Below are 22,502 nucleotides of genomic sequence, written 5' to 3'. Positions count from 1 at the left end.
ATCCCCGCAAGAACTCTGCAGCATTTCTGTCCCTACGGTTCACCTTGGGCATTTTATATTACAATTTTTTTTCCCCCCAATTTCCCAGAATGATTGGGAACCTTATAGCCACATAGTGGCTGGTCCTTAGACCATAAGAGGTATGTGAAACAAGGCAACCGAAAATAAAAGAAAAGAAAAGACAATAAGTGGATTCGTGCGGTGAAAATTGACATTGATGTTTGAAACATGCGGGCAGTAGTCCGACGATCTCTGCCCGGAACCAAACATAATAAGCAAGAAGTTTTGTCAAGAACTGCTTTCTTTAAAATGACTAAAGAAAAGTGTAGAAAGGAAAGAAAAAAAGGCCTGTTAAGATGTACAATGTCATTCAATTTTAAAGCACTCCCATGATTCAAAGCTTGCATTTCGCTCACCCCGGTGGGACACTGAAGATAATACAGCAGGCATCATACTACAGTGCGATTTTGGATAAACCCACTTATCTGAAGTGTGAGTGCGTCCGGTTCGAAGAAGAACCAACGGTGAAAGTGAGGCAAGGTGGAATGGAGAACTCCGCAGTTAATACACTTGCACATGTAATATGTGTAAATACAGCATATATTCCTTTACAAAGTGCAGACCAATTGGAATCAAGCAGCATGCCACCCTCCTGCACTTCTAAAAATGATCTGAGTTGCTTTCAACGGTCTCTTTAAAACGAGTGCTCTAGGCTTCAAGAAGGTTCTTTATCCTGCCTACTACGCCAAATGCAGGGCACTGATCTCGCTCACTTGCAAAGGCTGCAATGATCACCCTCGAACGTGACCCGAATTCCTTCCAACAGTCCATTAAAAATGCTTCCAACAGTACATTAAAAATGATCATTCTAGGCTTTAAGAACAATCCGTATCCTGCCTACTACGCCAAATGCAGGGCACTGATCTCGCTCACTTGCAAAGGCTGCAATGATCACCCTAGAACGTGACCCGAATTCCTTCCAACAGTCCATTAAAAATGACCATTCTAGGCGTCAAGAAGGTTCTTTATCCTGCCTACTACGCCAAATGCAGGGCACTGATCTCGCTCACTTGCAAAGGCTGCAGTCACAGAAGGGCTGATGGCTTTGGATTACCAGGACTGCAATGTTTTCTGGCTTATCTTAAATCCTTCCGGAAATTTCTAGGAAAATCAATGGCTCTGACATGGCAGAGATTTCATTTAAGGGGGGGACATGTCAGATGGAAAGACCATTGAGAGTGCAAGCATGGGTGTCTTTGTTAAGACACTTCAATAGGTTGGTGGAATGTAATTCTTAAGTAGCACCTAGGAATCTTCCCTTTATTTTTATTCACTGGGCTCCTAGAGGAAAAACTAAGAGTCCTCCTGGTTGGTTGTGGGCGCCATCTGTTGGAATGAAAAATGCAATGCACTGTATTAGTACTTAGCCTTAGAAAGGGCGAGCCGAGGAGTGAGCTTGTCATGGATGACGTCTGAATGGTGGACTGCAGTTCTAGTTGATCTTAGCTGATGTTTCCATGCCCTGATCGTAATGCTAAGACTGGACTGGGTTAGTCTGCACATATAAATATATGCGAGTACACGTAAATATGTGGAGTATATGCAGATGAAAATAAGGCAGAGTGAAAATCCAAGCCATGCTAAATCTTTTGCGGGCACCTGCTCAAAAATGGAGGGTCCATTTCATTTTGAGGGGCGGTGTAGCCTGACGGCGAGCGCCTATCTACTTTCCTCTTCCAACAGCCAATGCCAACAATGCCCTGCCAGGCTGCAAGAAAAAAAAAACAAATGAAGCAGATGGGATTTAGGGCAAGACAGAAAGCCAGTATGGCTGGTACCCTGGCGGGCCACCGGGGCTCTTGCTGCTGCTCGTTTCCAAAAGGTTGGACATTCCTTTACAGTCAGAACATGTTATGTGGACACCTGACACAGACGGATCTAAGCATAACTACTAATCTAGCGGCACATGGAGAGCATACTAAGTATGGACTGAAACTGTTATACAAGTGTGATTAAAACGGGATTGTCCCTTCATCACAGGAAGTGTGGATCGGAGGAGACACAGCACCCTGCCGCATTACTGTGACGTAAGGTTTGGGGCAAACAGCCACTCTTTAGAACTACAGCTACTACATGTTATTTTGTACATGAGATTGTGTTCACTAGTCAAAGGTAAACGATGCGCCTCTGTCACCACGTATGCCAACGGGTAACCACAAAGAGTGAATCGTGCAACCAAGTCTGCATGTCGAGACCGTCGCCTGTGAGCGATCAGAGCGCCCCACTCCTCTCGTCTCGAAACTACAAACGGCTCAGTTTATCTGTAAATAATCGAGTCCGCATATTACACTTAGAAACTTTAGTTTGACAATTCGAGTTATAGAAGTAAAGGGAAACGAAAGGTCACAAAAATATATCAATCATTATGAATACGTGAAGTCGTGTGCCTTCGAGCATCAAATCCCTCCTTTGTAGATAGATAGATAGATAGATAGATAGATAGATAGATAGATAGATAGATAGATAGATAGATAGATAGATAGATAGCACTATATGATAGATAGATAGATAGATAGATAGATAGATAGATAGATAGATAGATAGATAGATAGATAGATAGCACTATATAATAGATAGATAGACAGATAGCACTATATAATAGATAGATAGATAGATAGATAGATAGATAGATAGATAGATAGATAGATAGATAGATAGAGTGAAAGGCGCTATATAATAGATAGATAGATAGATAGATAGCACTATATAATAGATAGATAGACAGATAGCACTATATAATAGATAGATAGATAGATAGATAGATAGATAGATAGAGTGAAAGGTGCTATATAATAGATAGATAGATAGCACTATATAATAGATAGATAGATAGATAGATAGAGTGAAAGGCGCTATATAATAGATAGATAGATAGATAGATAGATAGCACTATATAATAGATAGATAGAGTGAAAGGCGCTATATATTAGATAGATAGATAGATAGCACTATATAATAGATAGATAGATAGATAGATAGATAGATAGCACTATATAATAGATAGATAGATAGATAGAGTGAAAGGCGCTATATAATAGATAGATAGATAGATAGCACTATATAATAGATAGATAGATAGATAGATAGATAGAGTGAAAGGCGCTATATAATAGATAGATAGATAGATAGATAGATAGATAGATAGATAGATAGATAGATAGCACTATATAATAGATAGAGTGAAAGGCGCTATATAATAGATAGATAGATAGATAGCACTATATAATAGATAGATAGATAGATAGATAGATAGATAGATAGCACTATATAATAGATAGATAGATAGATAGATAGATAGAGTGAAAGGCGCTATATAATAGAGTGAAAGGCGCTATATAATAGATAGATAGATAGATAGATAGCACTATATAATAGATAGATAGATGGATAGAGTGAAAGGCGCTATATAATAGATAGATAGATAGATAGATAGATAGATAGATAGATAGATAGATAGATAGATAGATAGATAGATAGATAGATAGATAGATAGATAGATTGATGTCGGAGGCTAACTTTAAAGCCGATTGGTTCAACAGCTTTGATGAACGACTGAAACCCGATGACGTCTGACCAATAAGCGACTCTGCTGATGGGTGAACACGGACTGCGGAATATTTAATGAACATGTCGGGTGGTTTCTACTTTAGCAGAATAATCGATAACGCATGTTGTTACATCATTTTGTGAGCCAGTTAACCAGAGGCAGACACTCGACATGATTTGCAGTCGTAAGCCTTCACCTCAAGTCTTGGCGAGTCGAGGACAGTTATGGCGCAGGCCCGTGACCCACAAGTTGTGTAGTGCAACTTCCCCAGCTACGATTCGACCTGCCGTGACAAAATCAAACAGGATGTCGTCAATTGTGAGCGGCGCCCAGCGTGTGTGAGAGTTAGCAGCCAACAGCACAACGCGTAAGAAATTTTTGTCACAGCACCGCCAAACTATAAAAGACAAGCCGAGACTGCAGCTGAACTCCTTTGTTAATTCAAAATGCGTTGAACTCTTGATACTTTGTAAATTTGAAACTTTGCCGAGAAGTCGCAAGGAAGTTGCGTAATTTTTGCCTTGAAGGCAACGAGATCTGGCAACTACAGTCGTGAAGTGTGACGCGCTCCCCGAGTCAGTGTTGTGTAGCGTGACACCAGCCTAACCAGTTAATGACTTGAATTCTGAATCTATAAAACTTAGCAGATAATTAACCAAAAACACATTTTTTATTATTGTCCGTGACTAAAGTCGATGACACACAGGAGACTACCCATTTTCAAGTAATCGTGTTTTGAATTCTAAATCGTGTCAAATCAAGAACACTTTTATGTATCGCTCACGTGTTTTAGTAAATGTGGTAACTAGTCCGTGGCGGAGCTCCAATCTCATCTGAAGTCGGTCAGTTTAAATGTCGCTGCTACCGGAAGGGGCTTCGCAGGACCCGGATGTGACCTTTAGTGGTTTTCTCCATGTTGGGTCCCGTGTGATTCCTTCCATGTATTTGTCCAAATCAAACCAGTTAAATGCTCCTGAGACCCACGTTGTCTGACACCGTGAAACAGGAATCTAGAAAGACTCCTTCGACGACAGTTATTTTAGGGATTTGGTGCTCGCATTTTCCGGCACTTTCCTGGTTTAATTTGTCGGCGATTCATTTATTTCCGGACTCCTAGTTGATGTTTTGTTAATTCCTTCTTTGTGTTATCGCGGTGACCTTTTTCTCGTCTCGTAAATATTCCAAGATATTTTTTTTTTTTTCCGGAATCGACTGAATTATTTGCACAACGAGAGGTTGGGCGCTGGGTGACGTGACGCTCTCAGTCAAACGGCGACTCTTGTTTGGGGAGGTCGAGAGATGGTTGCACGATCCCATTTTTTTAACACGTGTTTCCCTAAGAAGAAAACTTTTGTACTGAATGACATTTTGTCACATTTTTCTGTATTTCCATAAAAAAAAAAAAAAAATAAAAATAAATAAAAATAATAATAAAAACCTCAGAGAATGATCTTTTTTCTTTTTTTTAGGGAATCCATTACAGCGGATTTGTCACTCAGTAATCCAAAGGGTACATTCCCTCGTTTCTTTTCCTTCTTTCCTTTCACGAAATAAAAGCGTCACTGAGCACTTGTCCCGTTTTTTTTTTTTTTAATCCTTCTTTTTGTCTTTTTAAGAAAAGAAAAGCAAGTCCACCATTGAAAAAGTCAGTGCCGATGAGCGGTACGAAACAAGGTGAGCACTTCCCGGAAACAAAGCCGTCTGGTCCTCTCGCGAGTGCTTGCTCTGGCGATTTGGCCGCGTTTATTTTTTTTTTTTTGAAACATTCCATCATCTTTTTGTTTTTTTTGTTTTTTTCCCGAAAGTCCAGGCATTAACGGCAGAACATCGAAAGGCTGAGTAATGAAGAGCAGAACGCGTTCCAGCATGGCAGCTGACAGTGGGAAGGTTGAGGGAGGGGAAGGAACGCGTTTTTCGAACGAAAGAGAAGGTCGGTCCCAAAAGTTCGAAACAAGCATTTCAAGTTTTCGAGAAATGAGGCCTAATCGAGAAGGTCAAGCCGTTAAGAGGTACGCACGGTTATATGTTTTTTTACACTGTTTTAGGAAACGTGGCTTCCCTTCCCTTTTAAGCCGTCATAAAGCCTTTTCGTTGTTTTCGGTTTCTTTACAGTCTTTGCTAGCAGCTACCGTATTTGCTAGTGTATAAACACGCACATACGTACACAGACACGCACAAATGAAGCCAATGTTTTCCAAAAAAAAGGTGTCGCTGTGTACAGTATGGCGTCTCGAAGGTGACTGGTGTCACCGTGAAGCGTGGTGCCTTTAAGGTCCCCCATCTTGGACTGACACCTCCAGTACTAAAGGTGACACAGGGTGCCACTGCCGTCCCTCCACTCTGTCTGATGCAATGTGGACGCTGATATTTGGCCACCACTTTTTCAATTTTTACAGTTTTGGCTTGCTAGAGTTTTTTTTTTTGTCTTTGTGGTCTTTGCCTTACAGCATAAAGAAGCTCAAATCAGTCCAAAGGTGAATGCAAACGACGGGGCGAGTCCGGGTCCTTCAGCAAGCGGAGCTACAAAAAAAATCCTTCTCATGGAGGTCTGGTTTTGACAGCTGAGAAGTCGGGTGACAGCGGGGGGTCACCTCCGCGCTGGGTTGGCAGTGTCGGGTTCGCATCCCCCCCCACTCCGTCCCCGCCCCACCCACCCACAAGAGTTCGGTACAGTAAGGCATCACCACCCGTCTGGTGTTTTAGCTAGGAGACGATGGATTGCGTAAAGGATTGTGCGCTTGCTTTGCTCGCTCTTCTCTCTTCTTCTCGTTTGTTTTGTAAATTAATTTTTGTAGATATTTATACAGATTTTGTCGGTTTCCCCCTTTCTCTCCTTGCCATCTGCACTGTCAAGGCAGGACATTCTGATTGTATTCTGTGCTCTTCAATGGGCTTTCCTGGAATTCCACCCAGGTCCACGCAGAGCTGTCCGCCACACCCTCTCTCCACCCGGGACCCCTTCTTCAGATGTGTCTCTTCATGTGAAGGGCGAGGTGGTCCGACCGCGAGAAACACCTGCAGGAAGACAGAGAGAGACAGAGAGAGAACGATCAAAACGAGTTCCAGACAGCACCACCACGTGGTGACATTTAGGGACAGGCGTTAGGGTTCCATTCTTTCAAACTACCTGTGATGCCCAGGTTGCCCACAGCTGGCACACTCCCCTTGAACCAATATGTAAACCAAGATGGACCAGGCAATGAGGACACACACAGACACACACAGGTGGCGCAGTGGTAGTGCTGCTGCTTTGCAGTAAGGAGACTGTGGAAGATTGTGGGTTCGCTTCCCGGTTCCTCCCTGTGTGGATAGCGCTTTGAGTACTGAGAAAAGCGCTATATAAATGTAATGAATTATTATTAATTACACACAGAGAGCAAGGGATGGTGCACATGTGTGCACTGTTCATAAATACGTCAATCAGTAATCCATAATGAACCCATAAAATGGAAACAAATCAAGAAATAAAGCAAAAATGAAATTCTAAAACACAGTCGGGATCTCCCCAGAAAACCATCCTGAGCCATAGGGCAGCCATTCACCTAAGGATGGTGGCAGGGACTCGAGGCAGACTGAAAGGAGTCGGTGCTTGCTGGCGGATGTCTCACCTTGCTGAGGAAGACCTTAAAGGTGAGCAGTTGAGACGTCTACTGACGAGCGGTGCCATCCTTCACTCCATCATCATACCTAGGCATTCAACAGGGAACACCATGAGCCCTACTCCCTTCTCCCACCGCCATCCTCTGGCATACAGTGGGCGTCGCTCGGAGCAGGTTGGTCACTCCTGCTCCACTCAGTGTTTCACTGGGAGCAACACTACCCTGTGGGTGCCATCTGCTTGTTCCACCCTGGGCCACCTCCTGATCACTTGATTCCACGCCACGGCCCTGGCTCTCCATGGTCCAGCCTTTTCTTTCCTTTATCATTTGAACCACTGGCTCTTTCTTTCTCATCTTCTTTTTCTCGTTCTCTCTAGTTTTTCATTTCTCGTTCAATTCTTTTTTTGTTTTCTCAGTCTTCCTACTCTGGCTCCTCTTTATACTCCCATGGGTGTGGCGTGTTATTTAGTTATTGACAAACCACAGAGTGCCGAAGTGGAACAGATGACCTAATGAAGTAATCTGCTCGCCTGCACACCGAACACGGCACAGCCACCCCCACGGAATCTGCCACCGCCACACGTCCTCACACGGCCCTTTGACATTCATTCGACTTACCACTATGACCCAGAAAGAATTTTTTGGCTGGAGAGCGTCCCCTTTTAGAAAGATTGCAGCCATGTAGAGTTCAGCAGGTCCCACATTACATAATCCTATTATGGTTAGCCCACCTGGGCTGAAGGGCCTTCCTGACCAGTGGCGTAGTTAGGGGTGGGTGGAGGGGGGCAGTCTGACCCGGGTGGGACATTTTTGGGGGCGGCATTATTGGCTAAAAGGCTCAGTACAATTCGGGTTTGGAAAAATGTCACTCATGAATGAATAAAGTCAAATTCTCTGATTTTAATCCACAAAGGCTTCAAAAATAATTTTCTGTGATGGCATCAGACACTGCAGATGAAATTTATGAGGAAATAACAAAAATAAACACAAACATTACATCGATAATAATTTCTAGGAAGATAAACAACTCATTTACAATTTATAATTTTGTTTTGTTATCAATCGATAGATAGATAGATAGATAGATAGATAGATAGATAGATAGATAGATAGATAGATAGATAGATAGATAGATAGATAGATAGATAGATATGAAAGGCACTATATGATAGATAGATAGATAGATAGATAGATAGATAGATGTGAAAGGCACTATATAACAGATAGATAGATAGATAGATAGATAGATAGATAGATAGATAGATAGATAGATAGATAGATAGATAGATAGATAGATAGATAGATAGATAGATAGATAGATAGATAGAAGTGAAAGGCACATTTATAATTTCGTGATCAATCCCAATGCGTTCTTGCTCTGCACACCTATCACTTGTACACTACACTGGTGTTCATTTTTGCGGTGTAATTATATTAAACTAATAATTCCAACACGGCTTATCAGTGCGTCTATACTATATTCTTGTTTAGTTGATGCTTATAAATAATTATATGTTAAAAATGATTGCTGTTTCTCTATATATGAATAAATCTATGCAAAATTGATGTGAATTTTTCTCTATACGTCATTTTAATCTTCTATTTAAATAGGTTAACACATTCAGATATATCGGAGGGCCGCCCGCCCCGAGCGCCACCAACTCGAGCTACGCCGCTGTTCCTAACGTGAGTGAATGCCTGAAGCCGATAAAGATGGCTGGCTTAACTCTTTTGAGACGGGTGTCGACTTCTAACGACATACAGGAGTGTCTACACGCAGCTGCTGGCCGCCACACGAACGCATTCTGCACTGCGATCAGCTGATACTCGTATGTCACACTTTTGTTTTCGATCTCCAGATCACCTGAATCAAAGTCAGAGTCTGTTTCAGCTATAATGCTCAAAATGTTGTCTATGGAGTATCTTGTTTCACACGTTTGCTTTGCTGTCTCGCCAGATTTGCCTTTAGTTCTGCTGGCAGGCGCCTGCGTGAAGTCGGCTCTGGTGGATGGCAGCTGCTCTGCTGTGCATTTCTGTCAGCCACTGAAAAAATATTCAGCTTTCAAAGAGTGAATTAGCTGAGAGGATGGCCTTCAGTGAAGACACCAGTGCAGCTCAAGGACCACCAACCAGAGAAAACAGTTTTAGCAAGAAGGCTCTTCATCCTGCCTTGTGCTCATTGCTGCCAGGTTTGGCATCCATTCCGTGCCACCCTGAACTAGAGGAGTGTGTTAGAAGATGGTGCCTGTGGGCTTTGATTAGGGAACAATAAAACAAAAAAACAAACACCTAAGTGTGAATCCAAAGCCTGTAGCGGTGGAGGGTCCAAAAAGAGACAGAGAAGTGTGGCTCCCCACCCGTCTAGCAGTCTGGACTGTCATGGCAGTCTCTCCAGTCGCACTTCATTAAGGAAGACAAGAGACTGACAGGTGGAGCGATGGCGCAGATGGCGACACCAGTTAGTGCCAGGGGCCTTGACACCAGCTGGCACTTGAAAATGCAATCAGACAGCCGGTTGGACACATGAGACTCACTCAGCCATCATTAGGCGCCGGGCCCGTCCCCCTTAAGTCCCTTACTTGGTAACGTGCAGAGTGTCAGCACTTGATTAGGCACGATTAATGGTGGGTGGGCGGTTCAGCTATGTCTGCTGTATTAACAGCCTCGGGCTCTACTGTAACGCACCGCAGGACCCCCTCTGTACTGTACGCGCCGCACCAACAGCTGCCTCGGCTGTCTTTGCAATTTTAATGCACTTCAGCTCGGCAGCTTTTAAGACAACATTTGGGGGATACGCATCACAACACAGTGGCCTTCATTATGCAAAGCCTTCAAATCAAAACGTGGACGGTACGTCAATAATAAAAAAAAACAAACACGAGGAAGGGTGTCTTCATAATGGCCATCTAGCAAGGAAACAGGTGGCGCCTGCGGCTTCGGCAAATTCAAAGATGAAGCCTGGCACTGAGCCAGATGAAGGGAATGGGCCCGACCACGTACCCCGTTCGGAAAATGAAAGTGTCCAATGATGTCGGCAAGCGAATCCTCTTGGACCCTCCATTTGTGTCCTTCTTGGGCTCCAGCCTTTGGGGCCGCACCCGAGACACATTTGACCTTGCAAGCTTTCTTCTCTTATCACTTACAAATATGGCTGTCGTTATCAATTTATGCAGCTTCTTAATCTATTTGCTCCACTTTTAGGGCTTACCCCAGCAGCATTAGGGGCACGGCTGGAGCCCACCCTGGATGGGATGCTGCTAGCCCATTAAACATGTCCACCCAAGGCTTACAGTACATTGACAAAGTCTTACTTGCATGTATCCCCCCCATATATCAGCCTTCTTACTTCTGTGCAGAGTTACAGGGGCTGAAGCGCATCCTGGCAGCGTCAGGTACAAGGCAGGAATGAGCAACGGAAAGGATGCCAGTCCACCAAATTTGTAGAAACAATCGCCGAGCCCACTTAGTCCTGTTCAGAGTTACAGGGGCTGCACCAATCTATCTATCTATCTATCTATCTATCTATCTATCTATCTATCTATCTATCTATCTATCTATCTATCTATCTATCATATAGTGCCTTTCACATCTATCTATCTATCTATCTATCTATCTATCTATCTATCTATCTATCTATCTATCGATAGATAGATAGATGTGAAAGGCACTATATGATATAGATGTGAAAGGCACTATATGATTGATAGATAGATAGATAGATAGATAGATAGATAGATAGATAGATAGATAGATAGATAGTAGGAAATGCATTATTAGATAGATAGATAGATAGATAGATAGATAGATAGATAGATAGATAGATAGATGTGAAAGGCACTATATGATAGATAGATAGATAGATAGATAGATAGATAGATAGATAGATAGATAGATAGATAGATAGATAGAAATGCATTATCTATCTATTTATCTATCTGTCTATTCAGATGAGATGTAAAGAGTAGCGGGCAGCCCGATGTCCAGGCTAAATTGCCAACCACAGCCTGGTCATACTGGCCCTGTAATCATCCCCTATCTTTAATTGTCTTTCTTTCTCACCGCTCCATCACCCAGCAGCTCATGTGTGGTGAGCAGACTGGTACAAAAATGGCTGCCGTCCCATCATGCAGGTGGGTGCTACACATTAGTGATGGCTGAAGTGGCTCCCCACTCACTTATTTGACTGATGCCTTTATCCAAAGTGACCTACAACATCTGAGATACCATTGCTGACATTTCTTTAGTTTTTCCAGTTGGAGCACAGACAGGTAACGTGATTTGGGTCACTTGGTGTCAGTAGTGGGATTTGTACCCGCAATGTTAAGGTTTAAGTCCAAAGCCTTACCATGACACCACTATCATCAGGCTTTGGTGTACTGCATAGAGAACAGCACTGAGTAATTCCAAAGTACTTCTGCTTGACCAAATTACCCGGAGGCCCACTGTCTCCTTTCTGTTCCACCTCCACTCTCCTCCAAGCAAAAGCGGCTGCTTTTCAATATGAAGCCTGATGTACTTCCGCTACTACTCCACCGGGAAGCCCTTCTGGGTCTGATGAAAGCTCTCCACCGCTCCCACCAGCTTCCCCATAGCGGTGCCCGAGAACTGCAGCAGGGCTGCCTAGCAAGACTACAACTCCCATGCAGAGGGCACTGCCACCTGGTGCACTGGGGGGAACACAAAGCCTTGGAAGGCAGTTGCCTTCTGTCCTTCCCTCATACTGGCCTCCTGCCCGGGAAAGTTACCACTAAACAACCCTGGTGGGATGCCCATCCATCCATCCATCCATGTCCTTCCTTTATCATGGCTTCCTGGCCAGTTAAGGAACCATCCACCGCAGCCGGGGTGCCAGTCAACCAGTGTCTATGATAGCCGACTAACACAGCTAGTACTGGACATATTTACTGAACTGCTTTCTGAAGGTCTCGCTCCCCTTTCAGATGAGCCACACCTGCACCAGAGACCACAATGTGCTCCTGATCTTTGGGATGGCAGTTTAACAGAAAGTGAGCTGACCGCTTGTTGCCATTCTCGTGCCCGTCAGGTTCAATGGCGCCAGAGAGCTGCTGTGCCCGGCCTGTGGGGGCCTCCCTCCTTCCTCGGTTTTCTTCTCCTTGCTTGACTTTGACAAACGTCATCCCAATGTAGGTCAGCTCTATTGATTCTACACGTATCTTTTTTGATTTTTTCTTTTCTCTCCCATTTTTAATTTTTTTTTGCCATTTCTTCTTTCTTTGTCGGTGCAGCTGACGGGTCTGCTCTTTCAATGATCGGCCAGTCGCCCGCGTTATTTACCATTTAGGAATGAAATTTTTATCAGAGGCAGAAATGAAAACTGAGAAAAGTAAAAAAAGGTGGAAAAGAAACGTCAAAGAGACTGAAGGAGTGAAGAGCAGCGGAGGCTCAACGGCTCGGTGGGGGCACACAGCTTTGGGCTCCTGGAAATTTTAGAAAGCGGGAGAAAGAAACGAAAAGAAAGAACTGAGAAAAACAAAAAGGAGAAAGAAAATCTAATTAAAAAAAAAAAAAGATATTACAACTGAGGAAAAAAAAAGGAACAAATAAACAGAGCATTTTAACAAAATAAAAATGTTAAATAGAAAGAAACCAAACAATAAAATTGATAAAAACACCTAACAAAAAAATTAAGAAAATAGAAAAAAATAAATAGATACTTATGAGTACGTACGGTATGTGCAGTTCTAACCACTTGTGGCAAGGGGCCAAGGGTGGCACCCAGCTGGGATGCCCAGAAGGACCAGAGGAGGGATTACGCCTCCTCCAGACCACAAGGGGGCGACCGCCCTGGTGGCTTTGGGGACCACAGGAACTGAGCTTAGAAGCTCAACCCCTATAGGGGCCCGTGGTCACCGCCAGGGGGTGCCCCAATGCCTGAGGAGCCCTGGACCTCAGCACTTCTACCACACCCGGAAGTGCTGGGGGGAAGAAGACCAGGGACACCCGGAGTGCTTCCAGGTGCGCAGCTGGTACTTACACCACACTGGGGAGTGTCGGCGGAAGCTAAACGGGAGGCACCTGGAGCACATCCGGGTGATTATAAAAGGGGCCGCCTCCCTCCATTCGAGGGCTGGAGTCGGGTGGAAGAGGACGGAGCTCGTAGGAGAGGAGTGGAGGTGGACCTGAAAAGAGAGAAGAGGCATTACTGTGAAGGCCTGGACATTGGGGTGATTGGTGCTGCGGCATTGGGTTGTGTGTGTGTTTCATTTGTAAATATTGTGTAAATAAACGTGTTGTGGTTCTTAAACGATGTCTACCTGTCTGTGTCCCACACTTTACACTTAGTAAACACTCACACTTTGATAACTGGTGGCAGAATTGGCACTCCAGCCCCAATAATAGATAGATAGATAGATAGATAGATAGATAGATAGATAGATAGATAGATAGATAGATAGATAGATAGATAGATAGATAGATAGATAGATAGATATTTTATTAATCCCAAGGGGAAATTCTTTGAACCTCACCCACCCTATGTCATGCCATCTGAACTACTGTGGTGGGGCACAGAGGTGTCACCCGTCCCAGGGCTGCACTGGGGTCCTAATCTGGGGTCCTGAGGTGGTTTGTCAAGTGGTGGGTGCGGCGATGCGCAGTGTCAGCGTGGGCTCCTAACCCCTCTCTCCTCTCTTTGTTAGTCTTCTTATACATCGTTCTTATTACAGGTCTGTCTGCACCTTCTCAGCAGACGTACAATTAGTAGAATTCATGTCACGTGGATATTTGTGCCTTTTGCTGTAACCCTGCAATTACCTTTGGGGTTATTGAAGTTTTTCCTCTTTCTCTCTAAAAACCCACTAAATGCACACACACACACACACACACACACACACACACACACACAAAAAGCTGAAGAAATGAAAGACAAACAATAAAAAGGGAAAAACTGGAAAAGTGTTTAGAACATGGGGGGGAAAAAAAGAGAACTGAGAGAACACGACAAAGGCCATCAGGCTAGTGGGGAAAAATGAAACTGAGAATAAAAAACTGAAAGCAGGAGCTCAAAGACAATAAAACTGAGAAATAAATAACCACATAAACTGAAAATCCATCCATCCATGTTCCAACCTGCTGAATCCGAATACAGGGTCACGGGGGTCTGCTGGAGCCAATGCCAGCCAACACAGGGCACAAGGCAGGAACCAATCCTGGGCAGGGTGCCAACCCACCGCAGGACACACACAAACACACCCACACACCAAGCTAACAGAAAAAAAGTAGGAAAACAGGAAAGAAAAAACAAAACAGGGACAGATTATTTAAAAATGCATTAAAAAATAAGGCCCTAAAAACCCAATAAAAAACAAAAAACGATGAAAAAACAAACAATTAAAAAGGGGAAATTGGAAAGGAAAAGTAATTAAAATTAACAGATAAAATAAATACCCAGTAACAGAAGGGCGTCCCACCCAGGCACGTCGCTCCTGAGGACGTTGGGATCGGCTGAGGCTCCCTGTAGAACTGAGCTGAGAGGCTCAACGGATGAAGAAAAAGTAAAATTACGGAAGCCGAGAGAGGACGTGCAATATCGTTATTATTTTAAATTGTCTCCTCGAGATAACAGACTAATTTTATCAAGATCTTGATAAAATGAACTTTGTTTTCTCGAGATAACGGAATAATTTTTATCGCCATCTCAAGAAAACGAAACGTAACCTTTGCTCCTGGCATCAGACTCGCTTAGACTGTGACGCCTACACAGCTGAGGCCTCGCTAACCGCCTTCTTAAATGACTGACACTATCCATCCATCCATTTTCCAACCCACTGAATCCGAACACAGGGTCACAGGGGTCTGCTGGAGCCAATCCCAGCCAACACAGGGCACAAGGCAGGAACCAATTCCGGGCAGGGTGCCAACCCACTGCAGGACACACACACACACACCCACACACCAAGCACACACTGGAGCCAATTTAGAATCACCAATCCACCTAACCTGCATATCTTTGGACTGTGGGAGGAAACCGGAGCGCCCGGAGGAAACCCACGCATGACGGACACTAACGTTATTATTTTCTAAACTAAGGTATAAAGATATTTCAGGCTGCGTCAGCCCTCGATTGAACTAAAATGTGACGCGCTGATCAATGCAGTTCTGCTCTTCTGCCCTTTCAAACACGACGTGGCTTCAATAAGGCTAAACATTAAACGTTAGATACAATTATTTCATCATTTCAAGAAAACAAGATCTTTTGGTTTATCGAGATCTCGATAAAATTAGTCCGTTATCTCTAAAAAAATTTTAAAAAATAACGATATTGCACGTCCTCCCTCGGCTTTTCGTAGAATAATAAAAGAACTTCCAAAATTTCATCCATCCATCCAGGGTCACAGGGAGGCTGGAGTCAATCCCAGCATGCACCAAACTCAGGCACACTCGGGCCAGTCCACCTAACCAGCATGTCTTTGGACTGTGGGAGGAAAGCCACGCAGACACGGGGAGACCATGCAGACTCCACACAGGGAGGACCCGGGATGTGCGAGGCAGCAGTGCTACCACTGTGCCACCATGCTGTCTAAATAAGAAATATACAAAATCAAAGTACATCAAAATATTCAACACCTAAAGAAAAGAATGAGAGCATAAAACATCCCGAACACTGCAAGAGGTTCAAACTGATGGTGGGAAGCCCAGCGGCATCCAGTTAAGTGCAGGGGTGGAGTAAAGTGCGAATCTGCATGTCGTGATCAATGTTCCCTCTAAGCTGAGTGCGTGAGCGATCGCTCACACGAATTCAGAGCGTCGCTCATACTTCCCGCACGATCGCTCATTCCGACGGCGTCGCTCGTACTTATCACATGATCGCTCACTCCGACCGTCGGAGTTGGTGCTCATAAATTTTTGGCTTAAACAAAATGTCGCTCATAAACAATGTTTTTTGCTCACTATATGCTACTCCTTAGAGGGAACATTGGTCGTGATTGGCCAGACCTACTCAATCGACTTAATGTTGCTGTGTTCAAGGGGTGTGTCCTACCTACAGCCAATGAGCTTTGAAGTTACTGTCTAACATCACATAAGGAGGGGCTTAAGGCTCAAAGCTGCACAACTTCACAAATTTAATAAAAACTGATCACAGAAGGAAATTCAAATGACAAGAGAATTCTTTTTTTTTGTTCACAATCAGCGGATTTTGCAGATGTCTTTTATGTGAACAAGAAAGGAAGGGTCTCTGTTTCTCCAGACTATGGAATTTGCATTCTCTTCCTGTCTGATACAATCAGACGTTTTCAGAGACACGTAGAGTTAGTGAACATGTCGTGTGATGGACACGACGACTTTAGGGTCCTTCAAAACTATTAAGAATTAAGAGGACAGGACTGGCGAGCTTTGTTGGGCTGGGTGGCCTGTTCTCATCTCGAGGGCTCTAATGTTGTAATGTCAGCATAAAGTCTGAAGGATGGCCGACAAAGTCAGGTGGTTCAATGTCCTTTACTGAAGAGCTTGCTCATCACGTCCTAAATGTCTTCACTTGCATATCATCTGGGAGTCCATCCATCCATTATCCAACCTGCTATATCCTAACTACAGGGTCACAGGGGACTGCTGGAGCCAATCCCAGCCAACATAGGGCGCAAGGCAGGAAGCAAACCCCGGGCAGGGCACCAGCCCACCACAGGGCACACACACACACACACACATCTGGGGAGTACATGAGTTAAAAACACGCAATACAGGAAGATGGAAGGCCCCTGAGCCGGCAAACCTACCTGTCGCAGTGGTTACATTTGAAAGGCTTCGCTCCGGTGTGTTTCCGGTAGTGCCGCGTCAACTCGTCGCTCCGTGCAAAGCGCCAGTCGCAGCCTTCCCATGAGCATTTGTAAGGCTTCTCACCTGAGGGAGGACAAGGGGACACGTCACAAAGGCCCAGCTTGGGACACGTCACAGTGTCAACGCTTTGTTTTCATTATAATTCAACATTTGGAACCAAAAAGCAACGCCAGAGAAATACACAATCGCACTGCAACTGACAAAACATACACAGTAAAATCGGGGATATTGAAAAACATGGCATGAACAATTTAACATAATGTTTATTAACATTATATACAGTAAAGTTATTGTCTGTTTTTTCCTGCATTTTTATTACTCTTTAATTCAATATTATTTTTTGTATCAGTATGCTGCTGCTGGAGTATGTGAATTTCCCTTTGGGATTAATAAAGTATCTATCTATCTATCTATCTATCTATCTATCTATCTATCTATCTATCTATCTATCTATCTATCTATCTATCTATCTATCTATCTATCTATCTATCTATCTGTCATTATATAGTGCCTTTCATCTATCTATCTATCTATCTATCTATCTATCTATCTATCTATCTATCTATCTATCTATCTATCTATCTATCTGTCATTATATAGTGCCTTTCATCTATCTATCTATCTATCTATCTATCTATCTATCTATCTATCTATCTATCTATCTATCTATCTATCTATCTAATGTAACACGTCAATGATTCTGTTTGTTGTCTCATTTTTAAAACTAACATAAAAATACATTTTCAAACAGGTTAATATTTAGAGTTTATTGATTTGGTCTGCTTCTTTCTCTTCATCTCTTCTCACTTCTAAATGGATACGGTCGCATCCCATAATTAATAGACAGATAGGGTTGAAAGACACTATAAGACATGGCGACCTGTAGGGGGAGCACTTGCACCCCAAACACACAGACTCAACCAAAGCATGCAGTCACCGGTTCAAAGAAACGTTTCAATGCCAACAAAATAAATTCAACAGGTTTTATCACAATGTCGTTTCTTTCCTTTCTGCTCCTTTTCTTTTCCACCTCCACTCTCCTCCGAGCAAAACTCGCTGCTTTTCAACACGAACCCTGGAGTACGTCCACTACGACATTACTGCCACAGGGAAGCACTTCTGGGTCTGCTGAAAGCTCTCCGCTGCTCCCACCAGCTCCCTCTAGTGGTGCCCGAGAACCCCACCTGGGCTGCCAAGCAAGACTACAACTCCCATGCAGCCCTGCAGGTGTCCAAACAGAGGGGGGGGCATACTAGAGGGACACCGCCACCTGGTGCACTGGGGGGAACACAAAACCTCAGAAGGCAGTCGCCCTCCTGTCTGACCCAAGGAACCTGACCAATCGTACCAATCATTTAAATAGCTTGGCTGTGGCCGTGAACCGTTCAGGGTCATGTGACACGTAACACGAAGAAAACGAAACTAAAACTCACAAAAAAAAAAAAAACAAAAAATGTCATGAGAGCCGACACACTAGAAAAGTCACTGACGCTGAGAATGTTCAATGGGACCAGGAGAAGAGGAAGAACGGCAAAGAACTCCATGGCTCAAAATTGTCCACCGTGACACTGATTTGTGCACGAAACAGCTGAAGGAAGCTGCTGGGGACCAGAATGCATGGACCCAACTTGTCCATAAAGTCAACGAGAGTCTGTATAATCAAAACTGTAAAGACCCCATAAGCCTATTCAATTCAATAACGGGAGGGCTGCAGCGGCTTCCAGGGGCCACCAGAGGGCATTAGTAGTTTGTATGGGGACTTCATGACTCTGTGACCATTCAGGTGATTCTGAGGATGGAACTGAAAGTAAAACAACGCTAATGAGCGGGCAGTTAACCGATAATGTCTGTAAGCCTCAAGTGTGCCCACGGGGTAAGCCGCCATATAACGCATCTCCTGCCTCAGTCGGGAGTGGACCATTGATCCCAGAAAGATGAAAATCATGGCAGCATCCCCTTTGGTCATTAAGGCCTACTTACAACTGGCACTTTATTTTCTTCAAAATGTCTTTACATTCATTCATCTTTCCATATTTCTGAATCCCAAACCCCCCCACAACATCAACCGCCATAAGCCTGCTAAGAGGCCTGAGCTCACCTTGGCTACATCTCAAGCCAGTCCTGAAAGGGGCACCATTTACAAATGACTCATCCATCTCTTAACGTGGGTCCATTACAGGTTATGGGGAGCAGGAGCCCACTCTAACGGTACTATATGCAAAGTGGGGTTGTGGAGGGCTACAGTCCTATGTAAATGGGATGCCAGTTCATTACAGGGCATGCCCACTCATTCATATTTGACCAGTTTAGGGATGCCAGATGACTTGACATGCACTATGGGTGAATCCCAGACAAAGCGACATGCAAACTTGGCAGAGATGACGGCCAAGCAAGCAGTTGAACCGCAGGTCCTTGAGGCCGTAGAGTGGCATCTCTAACTGGTGTGCTGCCAGTCTAGCAAAGATTTCACTTTAAAAGCCAGTCCATGTTTACTGTATGAACACTTTGAAACCACCATGGTTCTCCTGAGTCACCCATACGAGAAAACCGTCACAAATGACGTACCGCTAGTTATTCAAGACGTCAAGTTTGGGTGCCCCCCTCTCCACCCTTTTGACCCTCTATACCCAAAAAAACTTTTCGGCCATTCATGGACCATATTTTGTGTAGGAAATGACACACTTATGATAAAGAATAAAGTGATAGATGTCTTTAGCAAAACCTACCAGAAGGACCTGAATTTGTGCAGACCCCATACAGCTGACCCCCGGGGTGCACCCCCTGAAGGAGTCAAAGTGACTCCATTAAACAAAACTTTGAAAAAATGGGGACCAATAGCAAGAGCATGTGGAGCTTTACGCTATTTTGAGGTTGCCGATCACAAACCTCATTGTATTTTTGAAACTTGACTCTTTACTGGTGGTTCTATGCCCCCCTAAGAGCCAATCCCAGAAACTGAAAAATGACACATTTCAAACATAAGCATGTGGGGTATCATTTTAGACTATTTCAGGGTCACTGATTTTGAATATGAGGTTATTTTCGATTTTTAACCCATTCCTAGACCTCTATGGACCTCAATCAGAGGGGTGACCAATGACACATTTCTGTTACCATGAAGAATCTTAAGAGTTTAGCATACATTTTAATATTTCAAATATATAACATGAACTATTCCCATTTATTATACACTTCTACCTTACAAAGTAAATTGTTACATTTCTAATGAAGACCCCAAGTGAGGAAGACTTACGTTATTCTGACTTTATTCATGCGGGTCATACTGACCTGGTACTGCTGTTGAATGAAATAAACTTGATACAGACTATGGCCGGCCGTATCTCTAGGCAGCATATGTAAGATGGCCAAATGACAATAAAACAATAAAGCGCCATCTTCATTTTCATTCTCCTCCAGGAAATGTAAGGTCGTGGTCCCTTGGTAATAATTACCGAGTCAGGCTGGCGCCAAGCCACTGCCACACACTCTGACTAAGCGTAATGAGCAAGTCAGGCCATTAATTAGCTAATGGGGCCTTCAAATGCCCCTAGTGGCAAGAAACAGAAATGCACCTCATCGGCCACCCAACTGGCATGTTTCATCATATTCAAAGAAAGCACGCAGTGCCAAGCCATGAAATGTTACATCAGCGCTTGCAGCACTGGGTTAAGTAAGTAATCGTATTTAGAGGCTTAGCATTATCCTGTCATCCATCGGAGCCGTTAGACTGCTGCACTATTGAAACCCTAAGAATATTACATGTAATCTGAGAGGCTCAAGCCGGTGAGCAGAATCTGGTTGGCATTGTCTGGAGAAAGCCGAGACTGGTGTTTGTTAAAGAAACATACATTACAATATACACTGATGTCGCCTAATAGGGGGCGCTATGATATAAGCCATTATACTCATAGATCAAGACATATACAAACCTGCCAAATAAATACTAGGATGGCATAAACAAAGAGAGAGAGAACACAAGGTGCCCACCTTAAAGAGTTCTGGACCTTGCCTAACAGGTGGGCTGGCTTGCCCAATTTCCCATCCATAATTACCTCAGACACTCCCAAATCACTTCCTGTTTCTTTCTTTCTTCCTCCAGTCAGCTGAGATGTCGATTCCAAATCGTCTTCCAACTCCAAGCTCTGTAAATTTACGAGGTGGCTTTACACCCCTTATGGTGTCCTCTGTCTCTTGATCTGTCTTGGGGGTCCTTGGGGGGTACTTGGGGGTCCACATCAATGGCAGGTTGGACTGGTCTTGGAACACAGAGGAACTACGTACGAAAGGGCAGAGCAGACTCTTTATCTTTAGGTGACTACATTCCTTTAATGTGGGAAGGGACATCCTTCACATCTTCTATAACTCCATGTTGGCCAGTATAGTGTGCTGGGCATGTCACACCACTTCAAGAGAGGCCCACCGAATCAACACGCTCATTAAAAGGGCAGACTTAGTAATGGTATGCCCTCTGGACCTGCTGGAGGTAGCGGTGGACCAGAGAATGACGAGAAAACTGACTGAGTGTCACTATGAACAAAGCAGCAAATCCTCTCTGTGACACACCAACACTGAGGACTTTCAGCCAACGAATCACTCAGCAGAAGTGTGTCAAGAAATGTAACTGGAGGACCTTTATAGGGCCTGTATAGCGCCTCACTGGGACTGGGACAGGAACTGGGACTGCCAAGTCAGAAGGTTTTCCTTCTTTTTGGTCATTCTGGTGTGTGTTTAGACCAAACTGTGTGTGTGTGTCTGACTATCTATCATATAGTGCCTTTCACATCTATCTATCTATCTATCTATCTATCTATCTATCTATCTATCTATCTATCTATCTATCTATCTATCTATCTATCTATCTATCTATCTATCTATCTATCTATCTATCTATCATACCGTGTCTTTTATGTCTATTTGTCTATCATATAGTGCCTTTCATATTTATCTATCTATCTATCATACAGCACTTCTCACTCTATCTACCTATCTATCATATAGTGCCTTTCACATCTATCTGCCATATAGTGCCTTTCATATCCATCTATCCATCATAGTGCACTTCTAACTTTAACAATCATATGGTGCTTTCATGTCTGTATATCTATCTATAATATAGTGCCTTTCATATCTATCTATCTATCTATCTGTTATATAGTGCCTTTCATATCTATCTATCTATCTATTATATAGTGCCCTATCTATCTATCTATCTATCTATCTATCTATCTATCTATCTATCTATCTATCTATCTATCTATCTATCTATCTATCTATCTATCTATCATATAGTGCCTTTCATATCTATCTATCTATCGTATAGTGCCTTATCTATCTATCTATCTATCTATCTATCTATCTATCTATCTATCTATCTATCTATCTATCTATCTATCTATCTATCTATCTATCTATCTATCTATCTATCAGTACCCCAGTTTCTCAAACCAGAATGAGGGCTGACATGGCATTTTACAAACCAGGTTTCTGTGAACAGTCAGGTT

At 43.5% G+C, this 22,502-nt stretch overlaps 1 protein-coding gene across 1 annotated transcript in view; it reads right to left on the bottom strand.

Moving 5' to 3' along the window:
• Positions 1–3,728: 3,728 nt before the first annotated feature.
• Positions 3,729–22,502, bottom strand: part of klf7b (Kruppel-like factor 7b) — an 88,343-nt gene continuing 69,569 nt past the window's right edge. The window contains exons 3-4 of the mRNA XM_028808032.2: positions 16,941–17,064; positions 3,729–6,622 (exon numbers count right to left, since the gene is read on the bottom strand). Coding sequence (XP_028663865.2) covers positions 6,571–6,622; positions 16,941–17,064 — 176 coding nt within the window. The 3' untranslated portion in view covers positions 3,729–6,570. The remainder of the gene's footprint in view (positions 6,623–16,940; positions 17,065–22,502) is intronic.

The sequence above is a fragment of the Erpetoichthys calabaricus genome, chromosome 8 (genome assembly GCF_900747795.2).
Source record: "Erpetoichthys calabaricus chromosome 8, fErpCal1.3, whole genome shotgun sequence".
Classification (NCBI taxonomy): Eukaryota; Metazoa; Chordata; class Cladistia; order Polypteriformes; family Polypteridae; genus Erpetoichthys; species Erpetoichthys calabaricus.
Note: the sequence above shows the minus strand (reverse complement) of the source record. Positions and strands in the feature narration are given on the sequence as shown.